The sequence below is a fragment of the Meriones unguiculatus genome, chromosome 2 (assembly GCF_030254825.1).
Source record: "Meriones unguiculatus strain TT.TT164.6M chromosome 2, Bangor_MerUng_6.1, whole genome shotgun sequence".
NCBI lineage: Eukaryota > Metazoa > Chordata > Mammalia > Rodentia > Muridae > Meriones > Meriones unguiculatus.
Window position 1 is genome coordinate 27954572 of NC_083350.1, and position 23152 is coordinate 27977723.

The 23152-nt window shown below is 43.9% G+C and overlaps 1 protein-coding gene across 2 annotated transcripts in view; it reads left to right on the forward strand.

Moving 5' to 3' along the window:
- The first annotated feature begins 9209 nt into the window (after nucleotides 1-9209).
- Nucleotides 9210-23152, forward strand: part of Hmgxb3 (HMG-box containing 3) — a 44863-nt gene continuing 30920 nt past the window's right edge. Inside the window, exons 1-5 of one of the 2 annotated variants that reach the window (XM_021633679.2) lie at nucleotides 9210-9682; nucleotides 13733-13868; nucleotides 14616-14790; nucleotides 18234-18731; nucleotides 20199-20297. In XM_021633679.2, the coding sequence (XP_021489354.1) occupies nucleotides 13735-13868; nucleotides 14616-14790; nucleotides 18234-18731; nucleotides 20199-20297 (906 nt within the window). In that variant the 5' untranslated portion in view covers nucleotides 9210-9682; nucleotides 13733-13734. The remainder of the gene's footprint in view (nucleotides 9683-13732; nucleotides 13869-14615; nucleotides 14791-18233; nucleotides 18732-20198; nucleotides 20298-23152) is intronic. The other variant, XM_021633678.2, reaches the window with a different exon arrangement.

Consider the following 23152-nt stretch of genomic DNA (forward strand, 5'->3'; position numbering starts at 1 on the left):
AACTACACTACAAGGGCTGAGGATATGGCTCAAGAGTACTTGTTGCTCTTCTAAAACGCCCACATTTGGTTCCCAGCACCCAGGTCAGGCAGTTCATAAGCACCTATAACTCTAGCTCTAGGGAATCCAGTGCCCTCTGGCCTCCTCAGGCAGGCACAAACATAAACACATTAATAAAATTTTAAGGAATAAATCTTTTTGTAAAACTATGCTAGCTGGATGGTGGTGGTGCACTTGGGGGGCGCAGAGCCAAGCAGATCTCTGTGAGTTTGAGGCTAGCCTGGTCTACAAAGTGAGTTCTAGGACAGTCAGGGTTACACAGAGAAACCCTGTCTTGAAAAAACAAACAAAAAACTATATTAACATTTTAATAGGTACCATATGTGCTCTCTACAAATGAGCTTGATATTTCTCTAATTTATTAGTAATAGATACTAAGACTATAAAAGATATTCAGAATACTTTCTCTGTATGGGAAAACTAAATGATTATAAATTTAAATGTCCTTTCTATGAAGGATATTCACAGAGAGAAGGGACTTATGAAGCAAGTTTACTGAGGGGCAAATGTAATATGTCCTCACCTTCATTTTATGTGACAGACTGGATAATGTACAGGCATTGAGAAAGCAGCAGGCAGAAACCAGTCATAGCATGGTCAACACTCTAAAAGGAATCCACTCTTACCCTGCCTGGAAAGCAAGAGGCAGGCTGGGTTGATACTCCTTCTCCCCTGTGGTCCTGGTTAGTAGGATCCTCTGATATATTCTTCCTCCCACACCATACATAAGTACTTTGTACTCTACTTAGCTCTCTAACATGCCTCAAGTGCTACATCTTAAGGCCAGAGTGGCTGCATGGCCACTGGATCTGGAAGCTGAAAGCTTACATTGGGCAGGAAGCCGAAGGAGCACACTGGAAAGCTCAGAGCCTGCCCCTAGTAATGTACTTCCTCCAGCAAGGCCACCAAAGCCTCCCCAAACTGTACCACCAACTGGGGACCAAGTTTTCAAATGCCTGAGAAAATGGGGTACATCTCATTCAAACATTAACTAAAGAAAGTTTCTTGTCAAGTACTCTATTTAAAAGTAAAAGACACCGTTAATTCCTGCTTTTCTAGATATAGGGTCTCATGTAGCCCAGGCTGGCCTGCAGAACTCACTCACTTTATAGCCACATGTGACCTGGGTGCTGGTTCCATCTCCTATATTACCATGCCCAGATTGCAGGTGCTGGGGATGGAACCAGGGCTTCATGCATGTGAAGCAAGCACTATCCCACCCTTTCATATATATATTCCTATATATATATTCCTATATATTTTTTTATTTTTTATTTTTTTTATTTATTTATTTTTTTTTAGGAAGAAATCTGTAATGTTGATATCACCGAGACTCTGGGTCATTCTTTCTAAATATTCATCTATATCATTTAGCTGTCTTTGGTGGTTAGAAAAGGTGTGAACCCCATCGCCTCATGTTTGGCTGCTTGACCCATACTAGTGGCACCATTATAAGGTGTGGCCTTGCTGGAGGAAGTGTGTCACTGTTGGGGCCAGCTTTCAGGTCTCCTATGCTCAAGATAAGCCCACTGTGGCACACAGTCCCTTTTTGTTGCCTGTGGATCAAGATATAGAACTCTCAGCTCCTTCTCTAGCATCATTTCTGCCTGTATACCACCATGTCCTGCCATGATGATAGTGGACTAAATATCTGACCCTGTAAGCCAGCCCCAGGGAAATGTTTTTCTTGTAAAAGTTGCTGTGGTCATGGTGTCTCTTCACAGCAATAGAAACCTTAAGACACTCCAAAACCAGGGTCTGGGAACTCATCAGTTGAGATGGCATTTGTGGTGGGTTTTGGCTGCTCTAATAGGGAAACCTCATTTTCTCTTCTAGCTTTACCAGTATGCACACACCATTCCCTGATCATCTCTGTGTCATTCGCTTCCAGGAAAATGATGAGATCACCTTCAGTGACAAAGACCTGGAAGTCTTACTTCACTTGGGACACATGTGGCAGTAGCTGCTAAGCGCCAAAATGTTTTTTCAAAAGATTTTTTGAGACCTTTTTATTATTATGCAGGAGTATTTTGCCTGCATGTGTGTCTGTGTACCGTGTGTTTGGTGCCCCAGATCTCCTGGAACTGGAGTTACAGTTTGAGCCATCAAGTCAGTGATAGGAATTGAACCTGGGTCTTCTACAAGAGCAGTCAATGCTCTTCACAGAACCATCTTTCTAACCCCATGCGTGCCAGATATTTTAACAGTAATTTCAGCTGTCTGTGTCAGGTCTATTGTAGTCTGGATGAAAATGGCCTTCACAGACTCATAGGGAGTGGCATTATTGGAGGTAGGGCCTTGTTGAAGAAGTGTTTCACAGGGGGTGGTCTTTGAGGTGTCAGAAGCTCAAGCGGGCTCAATGTGATTCTCTCTTCCTGCTGCCTGCCAATGCAGATATAGAACTCTCAGCTACCTCTCTAGCACCATGTCTCCCTGTGTGCCACCATGCTTCCCACCATGATGATAATGGACTAAACCTCTGAACTGTAAGCCAGACCCAATGAATGTTTTTCTTTATAAGAGTTGCATGGTCATGCTGACTCTTCATAGAAATAAAACCCTGAGACAGAAGTTAGTACCAGGGGCCAGGATATTTCCAGAATAGGCTGGACCATGCTTGTGTTTGGAGGAATATGGAACACGTTGGACTACGTAAGTGTAATTGGACACTTTAAGGGAAGCTCAATAAGCCAACCTAGTGGGAGCATGGAAGACAAAGGTGCTGAAGGTGATTTGAACTGTGGGGTCCTGGATCAAGAGGTTTCAGAAGATAGTATTAGTATGTGGCCAAAGATACTTTAGTGAAGATATTTTGGTGGAGAATGGGGCTGCTTTCTGCCCTTGTCCAAAAAATCTGGCTGAGGCAAAATTGAAGTTATGGATTGACAGCTTTGGCAGAGGACATTTTCAAACAGCCTACTATTGGCTGTGTTGCTTGGGTATGAGTGGCCACATTATGCAGATCTATAATGAAAAGGAGCAAACTGAGCAAGGAAAAATACAAAATGTATAGCTTAATGAGAAAAGGGGCACTAGGGAGTGTAAAAGAGCTAAATCCTGTGTTCAAGGAGATAAACAGATTAAAGAAAAGCCTGGTCCTCAATGGAATAAAGGAAATAGTGACCTCAGAACAAGACCCCGCCCAGCTGAGCTTATGAAAGGAATTAAAGAAAAACCAGGGCCAGGGGTATGCTGCTGCACACCTTTAATCTCAGCGCTCTGGAGGCAGAGGCAAGCGTATTTCAGAGTTCAAGGCTAGCGTGGTCTATAGAGAGAGCCCCAGGACAGCCAGCCTTTGGTAGTGAAGGAAACCATCAGAAACAGAAAGCTGGTGAAAATATATTTGAAGAAGGGAGCCATGTTCCAGCCCCAGCAAGCAGACTTTGTATCCTTGTATCAGGGATACAAGAAAGGGGTTATGAAAGCTCCCTCTGAGACTAAAGAAAGCCACTGAGGCCAGGCATGGGACAGAGGTATCCCTGTATGGAGGCCCAAAGAGGCCATTTTGTGAAACTTTGAAGGTGAAGCCTGGATTGCCTTGGAGACCCCAAGATGCTGGATATGCCAGACTCATGTGATACCTGTTGAGGTGGGCTGTTAATAGAAAGTAGAAACAGCCCAAGAGAAAGTAGTGTGCACAGTCAACAAAGCCAAAAGGGGTTGGAGATCTGAAGGGTGCTTTGACATCAGACATAGAGATGTAGAATTCAGAGTTTGCCTAGATGGTTTTCAGTCTTGCTTTGTTCCAGCATTTCCTTACTATGCTCCCTTTCCCCCACTTTGGAACAGTTATACATACCCTGTGCCATTATATGTTGGAAGTATGTGATCTGCTTTTTGATTGTGATTTTACAGGAGTTTATAAGTAAGATATTGCATGAATCTCAGAAGAGACTCTCAACTTTGGACTCTTAAACAGTGCTGATACCGTGATAGACTATGGGGACTCTTGAAGTTGGACTAGATGCATTTTGCATCACGATATAACTACATGACTATGGGGGACAGGGAGTGGAATGTGGTGGTTTAAATGAAAATGGCCCCAATAGTCCCATAGGGTATGGCACTATTAGTATGTGTGGCTTTGTTGGACTAGGTGTGGCCTTGGTGTCAGTCAATTTCAGGGGTATGATGCCTGCCAGCTACCCACATTTCACCACTGTGGACTCCTTCATTCACCACAATGTGTAACAATCATATCAGTGGCTTGCTTGATGTCCAAATCGTCTTGTTCTTCTGCTGCTGACCATTTCTAGGGTGTGAGTTATGTAAAGATCCACTGGCTGTAAGACAGCAGTACAGTCTGAGGTCAGGTGTCTGCCTTGAATCCTTTCCAAGTATGGACATGTCTTGTGAGCACAGCAGTTGTCAGTGAGCAGGACTCCATTTGCCTGCTTCATCCTGGTCTCTACTTGCATCAACCACTCATTAATCAGGTCCCGCGTCATCCATGCCAGTGGCTGGCTCAGTAATCACAGGTGGGATAGGCATTCTTTGACACTGTGATCGGCTGACTTAACAATCAATGGATTCATGGTTTCTGTTCTGGAAGAATTGCAACAAAAGGCTTTCTTGCCCTCTTTACAATGGTCCCTGTCTAGGTTAGTGTTTTTACTGCTGTAATAAACACAATAACCAAAATCAACTTGGGGAGGCAAGGGTTTATTTCATCTTGCAGCTTGTAGTCAGTCCATCACCCAAAGAAGTCAAGGTAGGAACTCAAGACAGAAATTCAAAGTAGGAACTGATAAAGAGGCCATGATGGAGTGCTGCTTACTGGCTTTTACACCTCAGGACCACCTGCCCAGGGTTGGCACTACCCACCATGGTCTATGCCCTCCCACAACAATTATTAATCAAGCCCCTACAGACTTGCCTACAGGGCCAATCTTATGGAGGCATTTTCTCAATTAAAGAGTTCCTCTTCTCAGGTATCGAGATTTGCATCAAGTTGACTAAAATCAACCAGCACAGCCTGTTTCAGGAGAAGTGTATGCAGGGAAAGCAACTAGGAAAAAAGCCAATTCCTGCCTTATCAGCAATAAAGATGTCTTCTGGACTATAGTTAGCAATCATGTCACTCATTAACCTTATCTATCCACTAACTGTCAGGTGCATTTCTGCAGAATGCTTTCAAAGCAGTTCCACAGAGATCTAGAAATCTGTTTAGTCAGCCTACACTTGCTTGAAAATTGCCACAGTCTAGCATGTTGACCAAGTTGAATGTCTGATTAACAGAGTGAGGGATGAGAATGTTTTTGGTGTGGATTTCCTGAAACCATGCGAAGAGGCTATTGGTGCCACCACAGAGAGTATTCATCATCCTTTTCCTCTGGGGTCCCACAAATGCCTCTTACACTTAAAAAAAAATTGGCACAATTGATTAAGAAAGTAGACAGGGAAGTAATGTTGCCTATGCCTTCCATAATTTTCATTTTCTCCTCTAGGCTAAAGTGCTGAAGTTTCTTGTTCCTTTTCTTTACCATTTCTAGAGGATGAGAGCTGTGCCACAACTAAGAGGGTTGTGTCTGTTCCTCCCTCCACACTTGTGGCGAAACAAGTGGAATACCAAGCAGAACTCTAAACAAGGCTTTAGAATGTTAAAGTTTCTAGGGGAAATCAAAAGAAGACAGGATCCATGACACTGGCTTTTTGTCCATATCAGACTACCAGCAAACTCAGAACATTTAAAACAGAAAGAATCTTGAAAGAAATTTATTTATATTCCAAGCCTGGGACTAGTAATGTTTGTTTACACTGCTTGCTATGACAACAGACTGAAGGAGGTTGCAGAGGCTTGCAAATAGTAACACACTATATACATTCAAGGAGCTATACACCTGGTTTTGTAGATACAGAAAAAGGCCAGAGGAAGAGGCTAGTTGAGGGCCACAAAGATTTATTAACTCAGATCACTGATATACCTGGCATGCCATTGTCCTGCTCAAAAGTCCACCAAAATGAGAACTTCAAATTCTCTCATGATCTATCTTAAAAAGATTTTTTTACTGTGGCAGGCTATTTTGGGTGTCACTCATTCACTTAATGAACATTTACAGGTGCCGAGCAGTAAGGACACGGTGATGAACAACAGAGTTGAGTTATACTCCCCCTGAGGAAGATAAAATGGAGGGAAACAGTAGGTAAACAGATAAATAAGGCAGTTACAGAGTGTAGTAATTGCTACGAAGAAAGTAAAGATGATTGTAAAGAATAGGAGAAAAAAAAATCTGACTGGCATGGTGGTATAAGCCTGTAATCCAGCTACTGGGAAGGAGCAAAATCAGTTGGCTGTCAACCTCAGCAAATTAGTGCGACTCTATCTCAAATAAACATTTTAAAGGCTGGGGATGTAGCTCAGTGGTAGAGTTCTTGTCCAGCATGTTCAAGGCCCAGGGTTCAATCTTCATTATAGAAACAGTGGGGTTGTGGGTAATCGCTGAGATCTCCAAGGAGGGCATTAGAGAAAGGCAGTGCAGCCACGGATAAGGTATTTGGAGAAGTTGTGGTTAAGTGCTCAATCTAGAGCTTTGGAGATTTAAAACAAATGCCTTTTCTACTAAGTATCGTCTGACAAAACACCATCCGCAAAACAGTTTAGAATTTATTTGTTTATTCAGTATTTATTTCTGATGTACTCCAAATTGACCCTATAAGATTTGGAGACTAATTTCTCCATTTGGCAGAGACCTGGAACACAGTTTCCAGACAGACAGTGGAATCAAAGGTATAAGACCTTAGGAACAGCTAGAGTACTTTAGGGAGAGGCCTAAGCACTAGGCCAAGGTGTGCAAAGAGTTTTCCATGGAGTGTTACAGTTAGTTAGCTCTTTTAAAATGAGATTGCCAGTGGCAGTGGAAGTCCAGGCATTCTAAAGCCCATGGCAATACTAAAATGTTACAGCCCCTTAGTTAAGCTGCTGTGCACAGCAGAGGCCCAAAACGGGCCAGAAGGCAGGTCCTGTGAGACCCAAGGCAGGCCTGCAGCCAGTAGCACACGACAGGCTAACCAGCAGTCAAGCTCCTGGCGGTCCAGAAGCTTGAAGTGGTGGGTAGACAGCTGCTTGTTTGGCAGCCATAGTCATCTTTGGGTGTCCAGCAGCGACTCTTACCCAGAATAAATGAATTTCAGACAGTCTTGAAGTGAGAGAGCTTGTGCATTTTTTGTGTGAAATCAAAGGCAATATAAAGCTTGGGCAGTGGGAGGGTTTCCGAGGGTGAATGTGTTTGATTTGCTGGGGTCAGGGGTGCCAGGGATACTTAATCTACGTGTACCAAAAACAGTCCTATCATAAGAGGGGACAAACAGAACTTAATTATCCTATGGGTGCGGGAAAAGCTCCAAGTAAAGTCAAAGGTCATTTGGAAAGTCAAGACATCAAGGCATCTTATGAGCATAGGTAGCTATCGCCAGGAATTCCCAGGTGCTTGCCTATCAAGAAAGGGTCGGGCTTGTGATCTTTTTCTGAGGGCTATGTGACTCTCCTTAGAAGATCTGTAGTACCCAGATTAGGTGGAGAGAAACCGCTGCTAAGAAAAGGGAGTCTGTCATTGCACACCAAGCTCTACTGGCTATCCAGAAACACCAGAATTCAACCTTAAAAGCTTGGTTACACACAAAATGACTGTTTAAAGAACTGGTGCCAGAGAAAACATAGGAATCCTAAAATTGGGAGTGTAGCTCTGTAGCAGGGAACACGTACAAGGCCCTGAGCTCAGTCATCAGCACAAAATGGCAGCAGGGTAACAATCCAGATCAGATATGGAAAGTTGGATTAGAGAAAATGGTGGGAAATATTCAGCTGGGGCTGGTTTTGTGGGCTGGGGGGGGGGGGAAGTGAAGGAGTAAAGGGTAACCCTCAGATTTCTGAGTATTCAATACTCAGATTTGAGTATCGAACAGTTCAGTGAATGCTGATGTTATTTACTGAGATCGAACCAATTACTGAAGATATACTATATGAAGCACTTTCTATGATTAATACAGCTTCCTCATAGCAGAACAAACATAATGCTCCAAATTGTTAAGTCCAAAGGAAACTCTAGTTTCCAAAATTCAAAAATGCAGTCCAAATATCCAGAAATGGGCTTAATCTGGACTATAGGAGGATTTCTGGAGGTTAGATAAAAGCCAGCATTGCTCAGAATTTGTGAAGCCAGTTCCCCTCTACCAAAAGTTGTTTCTCTTATCACTAGCTTCCTTTGGACCTGATACTTTTTTTTTTTCCCCATCTAGGTCTAATCTGTTGGCCGTGTTCAAGTCTTCTTCTTTCTCTGCTCTGGACTCTTCCAGACGTCTCTGGCTGTTCTCTCTCAAATCTACAATAAAAACCTTCCCCTTAACGGCATCATGGAATGGTGTTATCGGTTTATACACGAATCATGTCTTGTTTTGAAAACTACTGGTACTGAGAGAAGACACGGGAAGATGAAGACAAGTGAGTGTCTTTTGTCTTGGTCAAACCATTACATTTAGGGGGGAAATTGTCCTGGGGATTGAACCCAAGGCTAAGCACATGATAGGGAAGCTCTCTACCACTGCTCTACACTCCCGGGCCCGAAGACAAGACCCCCTGACCAGACTTAGCTGTGCAAAAGGATCAACCTGCCGTGTTGACGTACAGATCACAGAGGAACACTGCATGAGGTCAGGTAGCTCGAGAAGGTGGCGGGAATGGGAAAGACTGGCACTGCATTTGCAAGCAGTCTTGCAGGAATTTGTTTAAATGTGGCACAATCTATGATGTTAAGATCCAATCCAGTCCTACGTTCCCAGAGTTCTACATTCCAGAAAGTCGCTGTTGTTAGTGCTCACGGGAGTGGGAGGGAAGCTCGGTGCAGCACCAAGTATCAGCCTCAACCTGAAAGAGAAAGATCTGAAAGGTGAAGCCGAGAGCTCCGCATAGCTCCGCCCCTGTTACCTGATCGTCCCTCAGCCCGGCACCGGCAAGGGTGGCCTCCTGGTCTCCCAACCGCAGCCCCAGCTTCCGGCTCCGGGAAGTTCGGCCGGAAGCAGTCCGTCTGCCTTAGCGGACGCCCCCCAATACCCCGCCCCCCGTCCAGCCCCCAAGCCTCCAACCGGTTCCAACAGAGGACCGGTCGGTTGCGCTTGCGCGAGGGTCGTACGCAATCACGCGCGCCGGCTGCTTCCGGTGCGCCGCGAGGGCCGCCGGGACGGGTCTCCCTGGCGATCGGTGGTGTGCTGTCGCCCCTGCCAGCAGCCGCCGGTGCCGCGTAGACTCTTGAGTCCTTGCAATCTTCCTCGGGCTTCCCGGGGCTGGACCCCCGGGGCCCTCGGCAGGCGTTGGCCGAGCCTGTGCGCGAACCTGCGGACCTCCACTCGCCCTTCAAGACCCCGCAACGCAACTCGAAGAGGGGGGAGCAAGAGGGGCCGTGGCGACTCCGCACCGTGTGTCGCCGGGCGGGGCCGCGGGGCCGGGGCTCCTCCAGCCCCCGGGATGCGTGCGCGAGCTGTCGCCTCCACTTTCTTTTTACCGCTGTCACGACTGGAGCCGCCTCTCGCCTACAGCGGGGAGCGCGAGTGCACCGATCAGCATCCTTGCCGAGCCCCGGGGCCAGGTACCCCCGGGAATGTGAGCCAGGAGGCTCGCAAGCTCCTCCGGGTAAGTCCCGCCCTCTGGCCTCACCCCGCCCCACCGAGCTGCCCAGCCACCTGAGTGTGGTGTGCTGTGGCTGCCTCTCCAGCTTCTGTTGCTCGGTGCGGCACGGTTAAACCATTCTCTTTAGTCTGGACGTTAGGGACAGCCCGGAGAGGGAAAGAAGGTAACCCGTGACTGAGCCATCATCTGAGATTCCAAAGAAGGTTTGATAGGGTAGTGAAAGTGTCTCAATTCAAGTGTTGCCCTTCTAGTCTACGGATGAGAAAACTAAGGTTTAAAGAGAGAAAGTAGTTTAAGGTCTTAGGCATCGGTAATAATGCTGCTTAACAGTGTAACCTAAATAAGGACTCAGAACTTATGTCCTCAAAAGGACCCCATTCTCCTTAATTTTCTTTCTTGTTTTGGTGTTTGAGTTTTCATGCATCCCAGGCTGGCCTCAAACTCACTGTTGTAGGTCCGGTTAGCTTTCAACTAATCCCTGTCATCTAGCTTTCATCTCACAAGTGCTAGAACTATAGGCATTCACCACCACACCCTACTCTCAGCTGTTTTTCACCTTCATATTCTTTCCGAATCTCTGCTTTGCTGTACCGAGGCCTAAGATCTGAAAATGAACTTGGGCCCAGGCATAGGGCACTGTACTCAAACAAACAGAAATTCAAGATAGCCCTTTTATGCCCCAAGGTATAACTGGTTCTTAACTTGGTTAGTTCCGGCTGCTAACCCACGATGTACCCTTTTTTTTCAGTTGGTCTCCTGGATTAATACTGCTTTCTTCACAAGGCTCTAAAGGACACAGGGAGTAAATTATATATAAGGCAAAAAGTTTGATCCCTATATGTCCTTGATGTGAGCTGCAGTTGCGCTTTTAGAGTCACATTGTGGACTGTCTCGTTAGGTTTCACTATGACTGTTAGGAAGCAAGTTTTTTTTTGTTGTTTTTTGTTTTTTCCTTTTTCCTCTTTGTAAGGTTTTGGGGAAGAATGGCAGAGATGTCGCTTAGAGCTGACACAACTATAAAATACTTTAAGGAATGTGCTCTTAAACTGGTGTATAGCTTTTAAGATTGGGGCTAGAGATTTGGCTCAGCAGTTAGAGTATTGGCTGTTCTAGAGACCCCAGGTTCGTTTCCTAACTCCTACATGGCAGCTCACAACTGTCTGTAACTCCAGTTCCAGGGGATCTGATGGCCTCTTCTGGCCTTTGTGAACACCAGGCATACGTGGTAGACAGACATGCATGTAGGCAAAACCACCCATAAATAATAATTTTTTTTTTTAAATGGAGGTGTAATACTGTGCGTTTGAGTGTTATAGAGGAGGGGCTTTAGTTTTTTTATATCTCGCTCAGCAGTTAAAGCACTTGTAGGAGGTTGAGAGTTAGGATCCCCAAAACCCATGCGTGTTGGGTAGGTGTGATGGATGACCTGTGTATAATAGTAGTCTTGGAAAGTGGAGACAGGATCTTAGGAGGCGAGTCATGTTGCTTGTCTCCGCTTTTGGTTGAGAGACCCTGCCTCAAAGGAGAGAAGGAGTAGTCTAGTAAGATTCTGGACATCAACCTTAGAACCCCACATTACATACTTCCACCCATGTGAACTTGCATGCGCACAGCAAACCCTCATACATATATAAATGATTTAAAAAACAACAACGAAAAGGGGGTAGGATGGGGCAGGGGTCTTACCTCCCAAAGCTTGTATCCAAGTCTCCCGGCTTCCCTCTTTCTCTTTATTCTTGTCAGTTATTATTTGTGAGGTCTACATGTGTTGTATATGGGCTCTGTGCCATACCTGCTGGTCCTGTCTGTATTTACTACCACAACCCCATTTCCTAATATTTGTTCTGTAGGTTGCCAAGAGCAACCACGTTTCCCTCTCATAAAATCCAGTTGATTCTGGGATCTTTTTCCCTCTTCTTGAACTATTCAGATTTTTATGCCTGTCTTTTACTAGACAAAAAAAAAAGCTGTTATTTCTGTTGTTTTTGTTTTATTTTAGGCCAGCACCGTAGAGATAGGCTTTGAACTCCTTGCTAAGTGCTGGGATGACAAGTATGTATGCCCCAACACACCAGCAAGGTTCCTCTTTAGATCTATGCTGTCTGACACTATAGCCACTAGCCATACAGTTAAGTTCAACAACAGAAAATTAGTCCATTTTTGACTACTAGCCCTATTTCAGGTGCCTAATATCCGTCTGTGACTAGTGTCTACTATATTGGTCAACATTAGTGGAGACCATTTCCATCAAAGTTTATTGAATAGTCCTAGTATAGAAGATTGCCAGTCAAGTTGGATGGCAATATAGCATTGTGAAGAAAAGGACCAGGAGCTGAGTGTTTGAATTGAAAACCTGTTTTTGATCTTTGGGCCTCATGGCCTCTAATGAGTTATTAAATATCTTCACTATAGATCATAGTCTTTAATAGTGAACTTTTTGATTAGTATAGTGCTTGGCTGTTTTCCAACAGTAATGTGATTTAAATCCTATGAGACCTGCGTGTAAATCTGTGGGAATGGGCCTAGTTGGGTGAAATGCATACAGTGTGTAAGCATAAGGATCCAAGTTCAAGCTTCAGATGTTAAGGAAGGAAGGAGGGAGGAAGAGAGGAAGGAAGGCAGGCTGGCCCACTTTCATCTTAGTGCTCTGCCATCACTGGGCTCGCTAGCTGGCTAGTCAAGACAATTTGGTGAGCTTCAGGCCAATGAGAGGCTCCATTTCAAAAGACAAGATGGACATCTAAGAAACAGTACAAGATTGCCCTCAGGCCACTACACGCACACACTTGGACCCACTCCCACGTATGTTGTACTAGCTAGTTTTTAATGTCAGCTCCACAAAAGCTAGAGTCATTTTGGAAGAGGGAACCTTAATGGAGAAAATAACCCCTACCAGATCAACCCATAGGGGTTGGAGACAGCTCACCTTGGGCAGGACCTCCAGCCCAGTGGCAGTCCTGGGTGCTATAAAAAAAACAGACTGGGGCTGGAGCAGTTTGCTCAATGGATAAGAGCTCTTCCAGAGAACCTGAGTTCAGTTTCCAGTGCCCACATGACAGCTCGCAACTGTCTGTAACTCCAGTTCCAGGGGATCCAACACCCTCACATGGGCACACATACAGGCAAAAACACCAATCACACCAGTGCACACAGAATAAAAAAATACATAAATCATTAGAAAAAGAAGAAGAAGAAGACTGAGACAGCTATGAGGAATAAGCCAGTAAGCAGCCCCCATCCATGACCTGTGCTTCAGTCCCTGCCCTGACTTCCCTAAGTGATGGACTGTGGTGCGGAACCAGACTCATAAGCTGAGATACACCCTTTCCTGTCCGAGTTGCTTTTGGTATTGGTGTTTTATTACAGTAAATATATTAGTGTTTTGCCTGTGTGTACATCTGTGCAGCATGCGCATGCCTAGTACCTGTGGTAGATGTCAGAAGAGGGCATGCCATCTCCTGGAAATGTAGTTATGGATGGTTGTGAGCTGCCACGTGGATGCTGGGAACCAGCCCCTACCTCCTTTTTTTATTTAAGCATAAAGGAAAGAGGTAACAAAATCTGAAATAGTTAGAAGGCTTGCCCCAAATCACACAAACAGGCAGAATAGCTAAATCTCTTCCTTAATTAATTAAGTCATCGAAACTGACATTTAAAGTAATGAAACTGTAAGATGGCCCAGAACTTTTTAATTCTTGGCTAGGTGTTCTAAAACAAAGTCTAGTTCTTTATGAAATTCTCATTATGTGGTTCTGCTGTATCCCATGAGGGAATGTAAATGAGGGCTTTCAAAATCTGTGGTACCAAATTTGCCTAAACAAAAGACTCAGTGGAGGCATTTGCTTTTCTCACCCTCTAGAGAGTCTCTTTTAGAAAGGCTGAAACGGAGCCCCACAGTCTGTAAGAGTCAAGTATCCCATGTGCTTGTTAGGATCCGTTGAACTGGAGAAACGTCTAAACCTTTAGCTCCTAACAGAATTGATTTGCCCTGGAGGCTGCTGTTCCTGTTACGTTGGATACTTAAAACTTGCTGTTGACTTCTGTCTTCTCTAGCCATGGATGCCCCGTATGATGGTGCTGAGGTAACTGTCGTGATGGAGGAAATTGAGGAAGCTTATTATACTTCCCCTGGGCCACCTAAGAAGAAGAAAAAGTATAAAATACATGGAGAAAAGGCCAAGAAACCCAGGTTAATGTTAATATTTTGATATTTTGATTCCTGATGGTATTAACAAGTTGGCTTGGGAAGCTGTGTTGAAGAAGACTCAAGATTCATTCAGTGTGAGAGTCTGAGAGGGCATTGATGTAGGGAGAAAGAGAGAGACACTGTCTGAGTGGGCATTGATGTAGGGGGGAGAGAGACTTGGGTTGCAGTGGGACCCAGGCTCTTAAAAGAATCTGAGCTTTATCACGCTAGGATTTTGTGGAGTCTTTTGCAATTTTTTTGTTATGCAATTATTATTTAAATATTTTGAACAGACATTAGTAACATTACTGTTATAAGTGATGCTAATGGTTTCTACAGATAGTATCTACTTTAATTTTCCTTAACTTTGAATACTAAAGACTTCTGGCTGCGCTGACCAGGATTGGACCACTTTGATCGTTACCTGCTTTCTTCTCTCGGCCTTGATGACATACATTTGACCAGTTAGGTGACCAAAGGCAGAGCAGTAATGTATGCGTATAATAAGTCTGGGTAATCACCTCCACTGTAACCTTTGCCTGAGAGTGGAGTGACGGGACCCCTGCACATTTGGCTATATCTGCCTACGTGAATGTGGGTGTTACGGATGGTCTTCACTTGGCTCTTCTTCCTTGTTTAGAAACAATGCTTTGAGTTGGGAGGTTTGGCTTTGCTTGAACAGCCGTTGGCTAACACTCCTAACGTGGCGGCGAGTGCTGCTGGGAGTAAGGGCCGTTCTTGGTTCTGCAGGTCTGCCTACCTTCTGTACTATTATGACATCTACTTGAAAGTGCAGCAGGAGCTCCCCCACCTCCCACAGTCCGAGATCAATAAGAAGATCAGTGAGAGCTGGCGGCTGCTCAGCGTGGCGGAGAGAAGTTACTACTTGGAGAAGGCCAAACTAGAGAAAGAAGGTTTGGATCCTGTAAGTACCCCCTAACTCCCTCATTGGTTTAGTGGGGAAAGACCTGGGGAGACCAATCTCCTCTTCTCATGACTCTTACTTTCTTGAAAAGCTTTTAAGTTAACTTTCTTGAATCTGATACTGTGTCTGCTTCCATTTTCATGATGCTCTGCATTCTTTTTAATTGCAGTAGTACAGAGAGATGACTTTTTTTGAGTTTTTTATAATGTGCCTTTGGTTTCTTTTCTGAATTTTAATGTAACTTGGAGCTCCTTTTTCTCATAGTAACATTTTTCCTTAATGTGATGTCTCATATCGACATTTCTTCTACACCATGTTTTTATGTTAACTAACTGAAAGCAACGTGATTCATGTGTTCTGACTGGTATCATAATAATCAGAAATTGGGTTTGTGTGCAAAGAAGTAAAGTAAAGCCACTTTGTGTAATGCCATGTACTTTTGTCATTGTTGTTGTTTATGAACCAGACTAGAAGAGAAGTGCAAGGTTAAAGCCAGAGCTGATGGTGGTGACTAGGGCTTTGAGGACTTGAACTAACAAATTTGCAAGGATGCATTTAGGCTGGTGTTGATCTGCCATTTGTTATCTCTAGTTCACAGTGACAGAATACACTGATGACCATTTAAACTGCTAATTGGCATGTTGGAGTTTTGGTGCTGGTGATAGAACCTAGGGCGTCATTCATAGTAGGCAGGCATGCTGCCCATGAGCTATATGCCGCCCCAGCTTGGTTTTCTAACATTTTTAACATATTGTGATTGCAGGCCAAAACCTTTTAGTGCAGACTTTTTGTTTTTAAACTTAGGCAACTGTTTCTAACTTCTGTTTTGGAAATGTAAAGAGCAAAGATTCCAACAGCCAAGCTATAACAGAACTGGATTTTTCCTTAATGGAGTCCATCTGCCAATGCCAGTCAGATTATTTGTCCTTACTGTCTAGCTAGTCCTCTTCCTCCAGTGGCTTTGTGTCACCTACAGTCTGGGAGAATTTCTGCCACTAGATGGTTTGTTTGTAACAAGCCTGGCAAGTAACCTCAGCAAAGGTCAGGCTGAGAAGGTAAAATGTAAGCAAAGTATACTTATTCTATATGGCTTCCATAGTCTGACGTCCGCAGTCATAGGGCTTGGAATTTAACTCAGTGGCAGAGCATATTTTTGGCATATTTGCCATGGGCTCCATACTTAGTGCCAATTTCTTTTAAAACAGTACATAAAGGGAGCAAGAAGCCTTTTTGTCTGATAATCTCAACTAACTCTGGACCGATTTGGTTTTTATCAAGACTGAATTTTCTAATCATGTGCAGGAATCACAGGGATCTTCCTGATTTGCGTTCTTGTTTATGTTCACTCACTTCCACCACTACCCTCAAGTTACCAGAGAAGTGACGCTGGAAGAATCACTTAAATGTTTGAATCCATAGGTTTTCTCATCCACAAAGTGGAATTGTAGAAATCATAATATCTAAATATATACTGTAGGGCTGGAGTGATGGCACTTGCTCTTACAGATGACCTTGATTTGATTCTCAGCATCATTGTGGCTCATGACATTTGTAACTTCAGTTCCAGGTGAACTCCCTCCCCCCTTTTTTTAAATCTGTGAGGACACTAGCCACACATGTAATATGTAGACATGTAGGCAAAACTCATGAAACTAAATAGATAAAATATATAATGTAAGTCAGTTATCTGAGTTCTTGGGACTTTCTGATAAGTGTTACTCTTTAGTAGATTAAAAATCCAGTTCTGGTGGTGGAGAGATGGCTCAGCAGTTAGCTAAGGAGCACTTGGCTGTTCCAGTGGAGAATTCAGGTGTGGTTCCCAGCACCCAAATGGCAACTTAACATCCATCTGTAACTGAGTTTTCAGGGGATGCCCTTTTCTGACCTTCTTAGACACCAAGCATACATGCAGAGCACATGCATTCATACCTACAGAACATTCATACACATAAAATAATTAAAGCTAAAGAACTTTTTTTTTTTTTTTTAATTTAATACCATGTAAGAAGAAAATGTCATTTCTGGAGTGCACTGAGACTTGGCGAGGCTTTTTGTGCTTAGTCTAGATTGTCTGTCCTGCAGAGGAGTGTTCATCTTGAGTCCTTGGCAGACTGTCGTCTTTGTGGCCTTAACGACTCCTGCTAAATGCAGGACCTGTGACGCCTGTGTTATTTCTTAAAGTCTATATAGTTTTTTTTTTTCCGGCTAGTCCTGTTTTCTTCAATCAAGACCATTCTGTTTATTTGCCACCATTTAATCTCATTGCCCTAATGTGTCTTCTCCTGAGGGTGCTTTGAAAACTCCATCTTCCTTTCTCTAGTAATAGTTTCATAAAGGCCTTAGTCCCGCCCACCTTCACATTTCCTCTGAGTGCTGCCTTTGAGCCCATTGACTTTTCCCTTTTGATTTCTCTAAAGACGCTCTTGTAATTGATTTTAGTGCGCCTTTAAAAGGTGCTTTGAAAATTTTTTTTTCTTTGTATTAAACTTGGGTTTTTAGTTAACCATTCACTTTGTTCTGTTTCTTTTACTGGGTGACTTTTAGTTTTAATTTGAAAAAAAAAATCAAACACAAATTCCCCTTTGGGCCCTGATCTGCTATGCAAGGCTGGTTCTGATTTTGATCTTTAAAAAACTGGTCTGGGGGTTAGTTTTTTATTTCTTACAAATTTTGTATCTTGGATGCTTAGCCTCATAAATTTTGGCCTTGATTTCCTCACGTATTAACTGGTAATCCTAATAGTGTTACTTTAAAGATAAAGTTAAGTTACAGGTTTCAATGCATTTCAGACTGTTAAGATACCATGTCCCTTCCCCTTCACATATTCAGCGCCTTTCAGATGGCTCCTCACCAGACAGAATTTCTCTCACAACGCTTTCTTAGCTTGGTAACCTAATCATCCTTCTAAATCTGGAGAAATCACTGAGGTCCGAATCCTGATGTGCCTTACTGAGCGAATGGTCTGATAATCTAGTATTACTGGGTTTGGTATTTAAATTGTTTGTTACTTTGTAACTCAAAAGTATCAACACTTAAAAGGAACTCACAAATTGCCAGGTTCTTTTTATAAAACAACAAAAGCCTAGGTTGTTGCTGAGGCTACAAGAGGGAAGGAATAGCGTTTTTTCAAGTCTATGATGTTCTAGCTCACAGTTTTAGATGCCAGAGTTTAATGCATTTACCCTGGATGCATAGGCCCCCAGCTCAATGTCTAACACTGCAGAAAGACCTAATCAGCAGAGTCTAATCCATTTTAAAGTTTCTTGAGCAAGTAAAGTATATTGATTCGAATAAAGATGATGTTGCTGTTGACAGAGGCTGATCTTTTCTGAATTAGGTCAGACAGTAGAGTCCTGCAGACAAAAAAGACATAATACAAATGACTCATGAGCCCTTTGTCCATTCATCTCTGCTTATTTCCCTCTTGCCTTCCATATTCTTAGAACTCTAAGCTGTCTGCACTGACTGCTGTGGTTCCAGACATCCCAGGTTTCCGAAAGATTCTTCCCCGATCGGATTACATCATTATTCCCAAGAGCACCCTGCAGGAAGACAGGAGTTGCCCTCAGCTAGAGCTATGTGTGGCTCAGAACCAGATGTCCCCTAAAGGATCTACTGTCGTGTCTAACGCATCCCCAGATGTGGTAGCCAGCCATGCAGGCATGGCAGAGCAGTGCCTGGCTGTGGAGGCCCTGGCTGAGGAGGTGGGAGCCCTTTCCCAGCCAGCTGCTGTACAGGAGCTTGCCACCTCAGAGATCCTCAGCCACGATGTGCTCCTGGAGGAGGCATCCTTGGAGGTAGGAGAGAGCCACCAGCCTTACCAGACAAGCCTGGTTATTGAAGAGACTTTAGTAAATGGCTCATCAGACCTCTCCACTGGAAGCCTGGCTGTGCCACACTCCCAGGTTGGGGAGAGCTTGTCAGTGGTAACAGTCGTGAGGGTAAGTGGCTTTACACTAATGTCTTCCGCTTATTTATTATTTATACAGTGTTCTGCCTGCATGTACACCTGCACGCCAGAAGGGGGCACCAGATCTCATTATAGATGGTTGTGAGCTATCATGTGGTTGCTGGGAATTAAACTCATGATCTATGGAAGAGCAGCGAGTGCTCTTAACCTCCAAGCCATCTCTCTAGCCCCTTGTCTGGTATTCTTAAAAAAGCACATTGTGGTTTTGAACAGGGTAATGAAGGGTACAGGTATGGTACTTTAATGTTTCTGGGCCTTGGACTTGCTCCAGGGTTCTCAGTTTCTCAGGCTAGCTCAGTGAGAGTTTTCCTCATGTAAGATAGTATGTGAGGGACATTAGCAGAGAGCTGGAAAGGGTGTTGAAGCCAAGAAGTTCATGCTATTAGCCAGTGAGGATTTTGTGTCCTGAGGCCTCTTTTTTTTAAAAAAAAAAAAACACAATGGCAACTTAAATTGTATGTGAGAATTACTGAAAGGAACTCTTGGATATAGATAGGAGTAGGAAGAAAAGTTGTCCTCAAGAACAGGGCTGTGAAACTAGGACCTAAGAAAGAAAGATAAATCTGGGGCCATTGAGATGGCTCAGTGGGTAAAGCAAATAATGATTGATTGTCAAATCTGGAGAACCAAAAACTCCCACAAGTTGTCTTCCTACCTCCCCAGGCCGTCACATGTATGTTCTTCAGTATACCAAGGGATACTCAGTTGAGGTGAAAGCAAAACTCTCATTGATCCTGGGGGAGCTGCCACAGTTGGTCTAGTTGCCCCTGTGTTTCCCTGGGTAGGATAGCATCCTAGAGAAATAGGAGTCCTCTTCAGGGTAGGAAGGTCAGTGTGTTTTAATATATCCAATGAACTTGGGTAAAAGAGAGCAGGTACCCCAAACTATCCAGACCCAGTATATCTGTTTTATTACCGCCTCAGTGCTGTTTTATGATGTGTTGCATGGGTGTATGCTTATATGCCTGTGCCTCTGTGTCTGGGATCCAGAGATCCAGAGAGGCAGTTGAGCCCTCTGCAATTAGAGGTAAGAATGATTTTTGAGCTGCTATGTGGGTGCCATGAACAAATCCAGGTCCTGCAAGAGCAGTTCTCTTTACCACTGAGTCATCTCTCTAGTACCCCTTAAAAGGATACGTTAATGACATTTGATAGGGTCAGAAAAATTGAGTTTTCTTACCGAGTGCTTACGTGATCTTGGGGGTTCGTGAGCCATTACAGCTCTATTTCTCACCCATGAAATGATCATAGCGTGTCTTTCTTGGTAGTGGTTTTCTCTTGTTTCTAAGTTACCTTCTTAGTTTGAGGTAACTGTTTATTTTGCTAAGCCTTCTGGATGAGCACATTGTCTGAGTTCTGGGCCTATGTAGTCTTCTAGTATTGTGTGTGACCTTGGGTGTTTTGCATACTGTTTAACTGTCCTCTCCATTGCCCACAGGACTCCAGTGAGAACAGCCCCTCTGCTCCCACCACTCAGTTCATCATGCTGCCTCTGCCTGCTTACTCGGTTGTGGAAAACCCTTCCTCTATCAAACTGGTCAGTGATGGGGAATTAGGGCTCCATAGCATTCTTTTCTATTAAGTAGTTTTTCGAGGTCTTGCAGCCTTAGGATTTAGGAGCCAGCAGTGGTCTTTGGGGATTCCATGGACCACATGTTGATGGTCAGGAGCCTTGTACATTCAGGTCCAAGGTATTGGGAACTCCCTCAAGTATACAGACTTACTGAACTACCCTGGGGTCAGTTCCATGACTATAGCAAATTCTTAGAAGCATAATGATTTCGGAACACCATGGAACCATTGATCTAGCTAAGCATTGTCATTGCACAGACAATGAAACAGCCCAAGAGATCCTCGAAGATGTAAACAAGCCAGAACTTGGCTTCTTGATTCAGTTGATGTATTTTCATCATATACTCCAACTTCTGGGTTGAGATGTATTCCTAAATACTTCATAGTTTTTGTTTGTTTGCTTGCTTGCTTGTTTTGTTGTTTTGTTTTGTTTTTAAGACAGGGTTTCTCTATGTAGCCTTGGCTGTCCTGAACTCACTTTGTAGACCAGGCTGGCCTTGAGATCACAGAGATCTGCCTTAGATTTTGCAAGGTCTCCCTGCAGCTCAGGCGGGCCTGGAGTTAACAGCAGTTCTGCCTCAGCCTTGAAAGCGCTGGGATTATAGGTATGAGCCACAGTGTCCTGACGTTGCATGACTTTTTGTTGTTGGTCGTGGTGGTGGTAATGGTGGTTTTGCATCAGTTTTTGGTATTTTGTCCGTTTGAAAAAATCTGATTCACTTAGGTTGTTAATTTTATTTATTTATTTATTCATTCAGACAAGGTTTCTGTCTATAGCGAAGACTGCTCCAGAACTCACCCAGTTGGTCCTGAACACTGTCCTATCTCAGGGTCATAGCTGCTAGGATTCCAAGTCTGAGCTACTGTGTCTGGCTTTAGCTTGTCAATTTTATTGGCATGGAGATGTTTATAAAATGCCTTCTTTGCCTTCTTTTAAAAAATAATGGTAAAATATACATAACAAGAGGCTAGAGAGGCAGCTCAGTGGTTAGCTCACTACAGGGGCCCTGAGTGCCATTCCCAACACATATGTTGGGTCTATAACCCCAACTCCAGGGAGATCCTGAATCCTTGTAAACTCACTGTTTTATTACCCAAAATGTGGTCTGTCTTGATAACTGTATATTTGAAAATAAAGTGTGTTCTACTATTTAGGGAAATGTTATATTCCTATTAGATTAGGTCAGGTTGATTGAGAATATCGTTCAACTCTTTCTTATCTGTGCTGATCTTTGGTCTGTGTTGTGTCTACTGAGAGAAGGCATCCAACCAGCACTGTGGATGTTTCTGTTTCTTCTTAAAACCCTGTTAGTCTTACTTAACTCTCTTAATTACATAAACATTAGAGTTGTTACATCATTTGCATAAACTGGCCCTGTCACAATCACATTTAAATCATAGCATTCTACCCAAGCCCTCAGAAGACCATCTAACAATGCAAAATTCATTTAGTTTGTCTCCAAGAGTCCTGAAGTCTTAACCACAAGTCTAGAGTCTATTCTAAGAACTCAAGGCAGTCTCTTAACAGTGGGCCCTTGTAAAAGCTGCTGCATGCCCAGAAGCTCTGTTTGTGTCAGCAGCATCCTGGCTCCAGCAGGCTTAGGCAGGCTGACCTGTCTAGTTCCGCGGCCTGCAGAACATGTGGCCTTTTCTTCGGAAGTGCCTGTCTGTGCCAGAAGTCTTCAGCAGATAGCCCACAATCCTAGCATCTCCAACATTCTGAGATCTCCACTGCAGCTCAGTCTTCCTTCCCTGCCTCACACAGGAGTTTCTGGACACCTTGAAGGTACTCTGGTCTTGCTACATGACCTCAGAGGCATTCTGGAATCTCTGTGCAGGCCTCAATGGCCCTATAACTCTTAGATTTTGCATGTCTATAAAACCGTGAGACAGTGCTGCTAAGTTCTCTTGCTCACTCAAGATGTAGTCCTGCCTACATACATAAAAACTTCAGAGGCTCTATGTGCCTTGGAGCTAAACCTGGGAAAACTTGTCCAGGTGATTGATTGTTTTTGAGTAGAGGACTTCCTCAGTACCTCTCTCAGTTCAGACTATCTTCTGAATTTGTGTTTAGAAGAGTTTGGAGCATTTGACGTGGGGGTCTTGCCTTCAGGGCATCTTGGCTATATACCAGTATAGAGCTAAAGGTTTCTCTGTAACATTCATAGCTGCTTTCTCCTGCCTTGCTCATTTCCTTTCCAATTGTGTATTCTTCATATCTTTGCACCCCCTCGCTATAGTTCTGAATAAGAGCCATGGGCAGTGACTATGCCTCAGCCTGAATGCTATGCTTCTCTGCTAAAGAAGGAGCCCATTACTTTAGATTCACCCTTTCCCCGTTACCACGACCCAGGCAGAATACAGATGTATTTCCTGAATCCAATACAGTGGGCCTTCAGCCCACTTCCCAACGGAGTCCTTGGTCTTCTCTGAAGCCTGATGAGCCAGGCCATCTCTGTTTGCATTTCTGTTGCTGTACTGTTCTTCTGAACTTCCACCAGAACTGTTCAATGAGCTCTGCTTGCTGGACTCTAGGGCTTCCTTCCCGCCCCACCCCCAACATAAACCAGGCCTAAAGGCCTATAAATTATATGTTCATGTCGTCAAGGAATGGCTCTATTCCTGGTACCAAAATCTGTGTTAGGCAGGGTTCTATACATGTATGGTAAGAGGAGATTTATTAGATTAGCTGATATGATAGGGGCTGGATAGGCCTACAGTGGATATCTTTGTGCTGAAAAAGCAGAGACCCTGGTAGTTGTTCAAAAAGCTGGAGACACCTCACCAGTTAGGCACTGAAGGTGTAGAGTGCCCTTAGAG